This window comes from Pogoniulus pusillus, chromosome 9 (genome assembly GCF_015220805.1).
Source record: "Pogoniulus pusillus isolate bPogPus1 chromosome 9, bPogPus1.pri, whole genome shotgun sequence".
NCBI classification, from domain to species: Eukaryota; Metazoa; Chordata; class Aves; order Piciformes; family Lybiidae; genus Pogoniulus; species Pogoniulus pusillus.
The window spans coordinates 23,287,546-23,297,196 of record NC_087272.1 but is presented as its reverse complement, the minus strand read 5'-3'; the positions used below and the strand labels follow the sequence as shown (position 1 = coordinate 23,297,196).

At 36.3% G+C, this 9,651-nt stretch overlaps 1 protein-coding gene across 5 annotated transcripts in view; it reads right to left on the bottom strand.

Annotated features, from left to right (window-relative positions):
- Window positions 1-812: 812 nt before the first annotated feature.
- The window catches only part of WDR17 (WD repeat domain 17), a 45,688-nt gene continuing 36,849 nt past the window's right edge, over window positions 813-9,651 (bottom strand). For all 5 annotated transcript variants that reach the window (XM_064148884.1, XM_064148881.1, XM_064148882.1 and 2 more), the window contains 7 exons: window positions 8,599-8,710; window positions 7,475-7,616; window positions 7,288-7,390; window positions 6,309-6,410; window positions 4,706-4,801; window positions 4,354-4,537; window positions 813-2,586 (listed from right to left, as the gene is read on the bottom strand). In XM_064148884.1, the coding sequence (XP_064004954.1) occupies window positions 2,467-2,586; window positions 4,354-4,537; window positions 4,706-4,801; window positions 6,309-6,410; window positions 7,288-7,390; window positions 7,475-7,616; window positions 8,599-8,710 (859 nt within the window). In that variant the 3' untranslated portion in view covers window positions 813-2,466. The remainder of the gene's footprint in view (window positions 2,587-4,353; window positions 4,538-4,705; window positions 4,802-6,308; window positions 6,411-7,287; window positions 7,391-7,474; window positions 7,617-8,598; window positions 8,711-9,651) is intronic.

Genomic DNA, 9,651 nt, shown 5'->3' with positions numbered 1-9,651 from the left:
GAACCCACCTAGCAAAGTCTCAGATGTGACTGCAGTCTCTGAAACTCACGTCAATACTGTCGGTCAGATTCTTTCAATAGAACAACAAATTTGATTTTGTAGGGATAAAGTGATGTTAACTGAGATTTGACAGTAATTTGAAAGCACTAGCTGTGTAGCTTGGTAAATGTCATCACTCAAGTAGAAATATGACTTTTACAGAAGATTCAAACAATAATCTGAAGACAAAAAGATTCTTAAATGATGAATCTATAGTTTGGCAATTGCAAACACAGTTGTGGCAGTAGACAATTAAAATATTTTCACCTCACTACCACATGGGGTACAACCACCTTAAAGAAAATTCAACCTCATTTTATTCACAATGACTTATAGATTCCCAATATGAAAAGCACCCTTTGACTCCATTTTTGAGTTACAGCAATGAAAAAGTTGATTGCTGTGAGTCCCTTAGGGTGTGTGACCCTTACTCAAATTTGAAGAGACAGTAGATTTATTGAAGGTTATTAAGGCACAATTAATGCACAATGAATCGATGCAGTTATGCAACATATAATAAGGAATTTACAAAGCTGTGAAATATTGATAAAAACCCTTAGGACACGAAAAAAAAATGAAAATATAGTAGAGTGTCAGCTGAGTCGATCCTTCAGATCCCAATGATCAGTCATAGGGCTGTGTGTTCAGTTCTTACCTTTGCTCTTCAGCTTCACATTAAAAACTGTTATATGCAAGATTGTGCAATTTATGTGCTAAGATAGGTAGTCCTTCATTTGACAGAAGCAACACATTAGATACTGACTGCTGGAAAATTCTTTCAAAAACTACGAATTTATTTCTCAAATCCAGCTCTTACTCCCCAAGCTCCACAGGGTTAAACAAAGGAAAACATGTTCCAAACAATAAATGTACAAAGGAAAACACTCTTTTCCAGCATCAAAGTATGTACACATCTTTTTTTGTGCAGGTTATATACCTGTTTACCTTAAACCTCCAATATATTCCTGCACCAGAAACCTTGTAATAATACACAGTAATAATACTCTGCCAGTAATAATACTGGCAGAATGAAATTCTAACTTTAAAAAAAAAACAACAAAAAACCCAACCAATAAAACACAAACCATGGGATTTAAAAAAATATTTAATCTCCATTCCACCTCTCTGGCATGGTGGCATTGTTACCTCTTGTTAAATGAAGGCATATTACCCATACATGGGGGATTTTGTTCCACAGAGTCTGGTAAGAGATGTTGTGTTACTTTCAGTTTCAGAACAATTTCTCTGGAAACAGTTCTGCCAATTGTTAATTAGAATTTCTTTATATTTTATGTAACTATTTGGGTTGTAAAATTTATTTTTAAATAACAGCAAAAATGTAACAATAGATAAAGAAGACTTCTGCTTGTGTGCCATCAATTACTTCTCTATAGATGAGTAATTCTGATAGGAATTTTTAGTAAGATTTGCCTTATGATTAAATTCCATAATACACACAGCTTTCAGATGTAAATATTCTTAGTATTCTATTGCTATACTTCTCTTTCCATTTGAGCACAACTTTAATAAATAAAAATATATGCAAATGTATTTACTTCTGGTCTGTCATACTGTATGTGTATTTTATAACTAAAAAAAGGTGTAAAAATAAAACAAGTATTTAAAGTGTACACAATGCATTTAAATAATTTTAATACATTTGCTGTTTGTTCCTTACAAACTCTTTGTTGTTGTTGGTTTTTTTTTAACCTCAAACATTTTATAAATAGATTTTAGCTTCCAGTGAAAGTAAAAAGTTGCCAAAAATAAACTTAGAAGAAAACAGAATTTTATCATCTACCTATCTAACCAAAGCATTAATAAATGCCTTTGTACTGGTTTTAAGTATGATGACTAATGGACAAAAAAATAATGATCTAAGCACTTTTAAAATTTTTCTTTTGCTATAGAATCCTGTGTGTAAAACTTTGTTACAATTAAAAAGGGGGACACAACACGTGAAACAGCTGCAGGATTCCAGTCATTCTAAAAACAGGTTACAGTGGTTATCAATAAAGTCCTTCTGTTACTAAGTATTTGAAAGTGTGTTTATGGATTTCACAGTTTGTTATCCATATTTTGATAATGTTCAGATAGTTGTTTCCTTCGCAAGGCATCTACACAGAGCTGACAAATACATCTACATTGTTTGACAATGCTATTCTTATTTAAAAAAGAACATGGCTGTCTCTGAAGTTAAGACTTTTATTTTCTTTGGATTCTCAAATAACGTTTTCTTTGGATTATCAACAAACATTTGGGCAGAAATCCTTTTCTTGTTCTCATTTTGCAATTTTCAAAGTCTAAATAATTGCCCTTCAGGAGGAATCAACTGCCATCTTTCTGCTGTTTGACAATCAAAGTTAACCAATATTAACCTCCAGAGTGTTATTTTATGCGCTACCATTTACAGAATGAAACACCTCATCAAAATGGATTAAGTCGTATTCCTGTTCCTAGTGGTGAGAAAGGATTCACTTTGGCCCACATCAAAGCATCATTCAGTGAAACAGCAGATTTTCCATCTTCAAGGAAGAACACTGGACCCTGTAAAGAAAAAATGTTTTGAGGAGGGAAAGAAGAAGTACACAGGTATTTTGTAAAGCAGTGTTGTCTGAGAAGAACATTCAAACCTCATTTATAGCTATTGTCTATGATTGTACAAGAACTGTACTTCACCACCTTAAAGCTTTAATAATAGTTACACACTATAAATTGAGTGAACTTTATTATGCTCCAAAATCTGGAGACAAATTATTTCATAATCTTTAAACTTCTAGTTTGATTTTTAATAACTGCAGCATTTTATGTATGTTTGGCAATTACAGAATTAAATGTAGCCTGAACTAGAAACTAAAGGATCAAAGGTTTTTTCCCTTCATAAACTGTACTAATTTAATTGTATCTGTCATTGTATCTGTGCTGATCTTGAGTGCTTTCCTGTTGTGGTAGTTTAAGACTTTATTGGAATATTCTACTGACAGAAACTGGTACTTTCCTGAAAGTTCAGTGCAGAATCTAACTAAATTAGATCATTGGTTGTAAAAAATAACAATGATAAAGTCTACATTATTCACTGGTTTGCTATGAGGTATAAAAAGTCAGTGTACAAACAGTTCTTGCCTTCTTGGCTCTTGGGCACTGGAGCTGTTCGCTTTTCCTTTGCTTTTCTCTAATCTCTTCCACTAACCTTGACTGACCAGAGAACATGTGAGCTTTGCTGGTTGTTTTCTATCTGGGGAAAGAGAGGGTGGTGTTGGCCTCTTCTGAGCTTTTTCTTTGTCTGGGGGGAAGACTGGATTTCTGTATTATTTCTAAATTGTATGTAGTTGTAAACATATGGAAATGCATTTTGTATATATGCTTGCAATTTTTGCTTTGCTGTAAAATACAGCTCTATCTTACGCCTAAAGCAATGACTTGTCATGTTCACTAATGCAGAAATAAGGACACTAGAGACAAGCTGGTGACACTGCATTTGCTGTTCTTGTAAAATGGATTTTAACAATGGTAGCTTTACATGGCTGTTAGCCAATATTGAGAGGACAACCATAGCCAGGGACACTGATCTAATGTGTAAGTGTTGGCAGCAAGTTACTTCTAAATTTGATGGTGTACAGTTGTGAATTGTTTACCTCAAAAATTCCACTAACATTCTGCAACTAACCAATTTCCAATGCAAAACTACCACAGATACTATTTGGGCTCACATATTGCACTAGAGAGAGAAAACACATTTGGCCTCATATAAGAGAGGAAATTCACACTGAGGCACTGACTGGAAACAGCACCCTAACAGCAGTGTTTGTAGTCAGTCAATTTTCCCTTAATGGACATATATACCAAAGAGGTGAAAGAATGACTGGTATGTTTTGATCATAAAGTTTTATGTGAGTAATGAATAAATATATTTCAGTATTTAGTCTTCTACTAGCTGGCTTTAATCAATCATGAATTACAAGTTTTACAGTATTTATCTGTATGGAAATGTGTACTAACAATATAATGATGTTAGCATCTGGCAATGTTACACGCACTTTAGGCAGAATATTTGGCAGTGGAAATCTGCCTCTCTCAAGGAATTGAAAATGTTTTGCATTAGAAATCTGGGCTATTACTGGACTGGATAATTCTTTTTATAGTCATTCTTATATGGCATAAGCCAGTCCTTGTCCTTTTGTAAATTCTGCAACTGTGGCAACAAGGTAAATATTTTTCCTCTCAAATGATGAGAGGGGCCTTAGATATATGGCAACCTCACAACTACTCAGTGCTATCACCAAGAAAGAACCTATCAACTCTCACAAATCATACCTGTATCCTTAGCCCTGTCAAACAAGAGATGTGAACATCTGAATGACTAGGAAGATTTGATCCAGTGACATAATCTGGCCCAACCATTCCTTTCAGAGGCTCCTCTTGTATTCGAGATATGAGTACTGAATACACTGTTCTTTGTGACTCAGATGGTGGAGTGCACGGCAAGTCATCAGTGGGCCTATGAACAAAAGACACATGATTTTCAACTATACATCTTCACTTCTGTTAGAAATTCAGAGCCACAAAGCACTCTTTTCTTTCACATTCACACTCAGGTTTTACAAAGGAAATAAATGCTAGTTTTACAACTAAACAGTTAAATAACCCTCCATGGTTTTCCACCTACTTGTTTAATTGAGTACAAGCTCTCCATGCATCTAGTTCCTCAGAAAGCTGTTCTATCTTCAAAGGTACGGATACTTCCCGTCTTTTTAAAAGCTGACTGAAAAGGAAGGCATGTAATTAAAGTCTACATTAATTCTAACAATTAAGTACTTAAAAGAAAAACAAGATGGGTGGTAGTAATATAAAACTAATTTTTACAAGATATGAAAGTAACTTTATGGATATAAATCAATTCTTCACAACAACCACTACATTAAACTTGAGAAATATTAAATTACTAGGTATAAAAGTAAGCTCTTCATTTAAGTCTGATTCTAGTTATGCCTGTTTACACTTTCTATTGGGTTGGGTCAAGCCATGTCTGGTCAAGGAAAGTGTGCCAAATTGGATCATGTCAAGGGGGTTGGGTAAAATCAAGCCCAATCCAGTCATGTCAAGTAGGCCAAGTTAAGTCATGTGAAGTGAATGAGGTGACGTGGTGCCCTCAACACAAGGACATGGACCTGATGGAGCAGGTCCAGAGGAGGGCCACAAAAATCATCAGGGGGCTGGAACACCTCTCTTGTGAGGACAGTTTGAGGGAGATGGGGTTGTTCAGCCTGGAGAAGAAAAGACTCCAGGAAAACCTTAACAGCATTCTTCCAGTACCTGAAAGGAATATACAAGAAGGCTGGAGAGAGACTGTTTACAAAGACCTGTAGTGATAGGACAAAGGCCAATGGTTTAAAGTCAGAGAAAAGTAGATTTAGGTTGGACATTACGAGGAAGTTTTTTACCATGAGGGTAGTGGAACACTGGAACAGGTTACCCAGGAAAGTAGCTGAGGCCCAATCCTTAGAGATATTCAAGGTCATGATCGACAGGGCTCTGGTCAACCTCATCTAATGGAGGATTTCCCTGCTCAGTGCAGGGGTTTGGACTAGATGACCTCTGGAGGTCCCTTCCAACCCAAACCATTTTATGATTCAGTGATAAGTTGAGCTGGTCCAAATCTCTCAAGTCTATTGGTGCAGGTGTACTCAGGTCAGGTCAAGTCTGGTGACTGTTTGGGATTGACCTAGGCTGTGGGCAGGACCAGGCCAGGTCAGATCAACTGTGCCTGGTTAAGTGTATTAATGTCTGGGAATATTATCTCTCTGAGTAACAGAAGGTCAAGCCAGATTTCTTGGGAATGAAGTGAATGCCCAATCATGAACTCCAAAATCAAAGCATCCTTGTTGCTCCTAAGGAAGTTCTGTCTATACACAGGTATAAAATTAGAACTGTTACTGTCCACATATAATCATTTATGGGGTTAATGCTGAATACTCATCTACTTCTAAAAATTGTTTTCCTTACAGAACTAAGAGTTTGACTGAAATCCTGGATTCACAACTTGTTGCATAACCTCAGAAACTTCTGTGTAATGTGAGCAAGTAAGGTTCTATTTGCAGGCATGGGCACGCACTTATAACAGGTCTGAGAACTCAGGTTCACTTTTGTTTCCAGGTGTGTGGTAGGGACAGACAGGGAGAGGAGGGTTAGAGTGGGAAGTGCAGATAATGTATGGCATATGACATAATAGGGACTGAGATTTCTCAGTGTTACCAAAGGCATGATACTACCTTGTATACTCATAAAGTGCAGGTACAATGCTGTTGTACTGTCTTCTGATAGCAAGTAAAGCTCCAATGTAACCACACAAAATCAACAGCTCATTCCGAAATCTATAAAGGGACAAGTATTAATCATGAACAATTGCAAGCATTTGCAAAAACATTTAACAAACTCATATTCAAATTATAATTTCAAACCTAATTTAGCCATCTATGTTTGGTGGAGAATAAATTTTTACTGGTTATGCTTATTTTCCATGTGATGTAATTGTTAAACAGTCCATCTGCTTTATATCGATCTCAACTATTACATTTTGAATAGGATGGACAACACATAGTTATGAAGCACAACAATGCAAAATTACAAGCACTAACATCACTAAGACACTTTAAGCTGATAAAACTCTAAATGTAAATAAAATTTACCCACATATTAACACAGACTTGAATTTCACCAGGCTTTCCCACAGGCCACAGATGAAAGTTAAGCTTTTTACTCTTTTTAGTTCTTCACATGTACAGGCATCTAGGCCTAGCTTCAGCCATCATAAAGGTGAACCACAGCTACTCAACTATTTTAGAGTTAATTCTGAGAGCTGTCACTCTCATCTCAAATTTCCTTAATACTTTAATATAAACCCCCATATTATGAGTGGCACCACTGCTCTTTTACTTCAGGAAACTGAAACCAGAGCTGACCACAGTAAGGCTCTTGAAATAGGATTAAAATTGATTCATCCATTGTAAATGTCCCATAAAGAAAGAAGCAGTAATTTTTTTTCTTTCTTTTTTTTTGGTTATTGCTAAACCTTGAAAAGTTAGGAAAATTCCACATTCTATTTTCCACACTGGAAGTTAGCCTGCTTACTGGGATTTTTTTTGTACTCCTTTTCTGGTGAAAAAAACAACAGAGTGTGCACCTATTATTTAATTCCAAAAGTTTCCTTCACTAAAATTCCACTTCTATAAGCAAGGAAAATGTACTCACTCGCTACATTTATGCAACACAAGTCTCTCGGTGCGTATGTAACTTAGAAGATCAAGGTAAGGACACACTGAATCTAAAGTCCAGTCTGAGCCACAAAGTTGTTCTGTTGAAAAACAGAAAGGAAATTAATTCAAGAGGCAAGCTACAGAAATAATTTAAGCTTTAAAAGGTTCATTCAAGTGTTTACCTTTCACATACTGAATGCCAATCGGAAGAGCCCTTTCAGGTTCTGTGCTCAACAGATAGTACTTCACAGTTTCAAATATATCCCCATCTGCCTGAGTTGTCTCAGCCAATCGCATGCATTCCTCTACATTAGGAAGATTACACTGGAAAACAAAGATTATGCCACAGGATGACTGTAACGTTACCTCTTCTAAGATGCACAGAAATAATGCAGTTTGCACATAGAGTCATACAAATAGAATCATTTTAGGTTGGAAGACCTAAAAGACCACAGACTCCAACTATTAACCTTAATCTGCCAAGTCCACCACTAAGCCATACTGCCAGGTACCGCATCTACACAGGTTTTAAACACATCCAGGGATGCTGACTCAACCATCTCCACGGACAGCTTGTTCCAATGCCTGACAACACTTTCAATGAAAAAATGTTTCCTGATGTCCACTCTAAACCTCCAGGGTGCAACTTGAGGCCATTCCCTCTTGTTCCACCACTAGTTCTAGTCTATCACTATAAGCTCTCTCAGAAAGAGGAGTCATTGTTTGAAAGGACATACTTGCATATAATGCACATTAAGAAAGCCATCTAGACCACAGAACAACACCTAAGAAGAAGGTTCCAGAACTTCTGATTTAAGCAGTATCAGTTTCCATTGTCAATGTTGTTGTGAACTTTTACTACTGCTTAACAGATGTGCAGTCTGAGTTGAATGTTAACAAGTTAGTGAAGGAGACCCTTCAGCTAATGAAAGGTAAAGGAGAGATATAAGGAGATTACACACACAAAATGTAAACCAAAATTCAGGATCGTACAGAGAGCTGATCTGTGAAGATACGATTAGGCTGCACTTCCATGATGAGGAGGTTGTAAATCATACTGACAGGCAATTCTGTAGATAAGCTACTTCAGGAAGTAACCCATGCCAAGGGAATACTACAGAGTTATTCTTGTGCAGTAGTGAAAATAAAGTCAATGAAGAGTAAAAGAGCAAAAAAGGATATGTAACATATAAGATCGTTAGTGACAAATTCATCTGACAGATTTATTTGGCCTCAGGTTTTCTGGAAATCAGTAGACAGTACATAACCTCTTGTTATCATTTGGGTAAATTCTTTCTCATTGTACCTTTTCATGCAGGTCATTTATTTCTGCTAAGCATCCAGGATAAAAAGCACACAGTTTTACTAACTGCAGTTTATTATCAGGAATCATCATAAGAAGATCAGCTGCTAAATCCCTGCACAAACAAAAGATGAGACATAGTTACTCTTGATGGTTTGTAATGGGAGGAAACTATTATGTCTTTTACATAATTTTTATAAAGAAGAGTTTACAGAAAAAAAGTCATATCCAGAGAATACCAGAAGCAGCTTCAGTCTCTGTGACTATTTAGGTACAATAAATGAGGCTTAATATATTACCTAATGTGGTGGGTTGGGTGTACCCTGCCCCCCCACACACTTTAAGAGCACCTAGCTAGACTCAAACTAGCACACCTAATCTTTTGGGGGAAGTTATGTGCTAATTTTCTATTGCTTTAGTTTGTTTAATTAAACAGCTGTGAAAACTTAAAGCATCAGAATGACTTCAAAGTCAGGGGGGAAGACACGTGAAGAACGGAGAGTAGGACCTATCCAATCTGAAAGATGTGGCTCTATGTCATGAAACCATTCCAGTCTTCTTGAGTTCTGTGACATCAGCATAAAGCAACTCTTATTGCTCCAGAACGGCTAGTGTTTCTGGGGCCTTACAAAACAGAAACCCTACAAGAAAAGAATGTGATACCTATTGTCATCCTTCTGAAAGGAAAATGATGTTTTAGAGAAACTGATGATTCTGAAATATTCCTAACTTTTTACCATTTGCTACCCCTTCCTTAACACAACAGGCAGCTAAGACATATAAATATTAAGAAATTGTGTTGAAACAATTATTCAATTAAGCTTTGAATAAATGGTTATTGTGGTTTTTCTGTGACTCTTGATCCATGCAGAAACCATTTCTCCTGTGACCCACAGACTGACTTGCCCTTGTATAAGGCAAAAAAACCTGAGTTCCCATGGATTTTCAGAATGTGGTCCTTGGCTTAAAAACATTTTGAGTAAGCTACTGTTCAAAATTTGCTTTCTCTCCCATTTTAAGATATTGATCATAATTTAAGAAGTAGAACACTTAGTT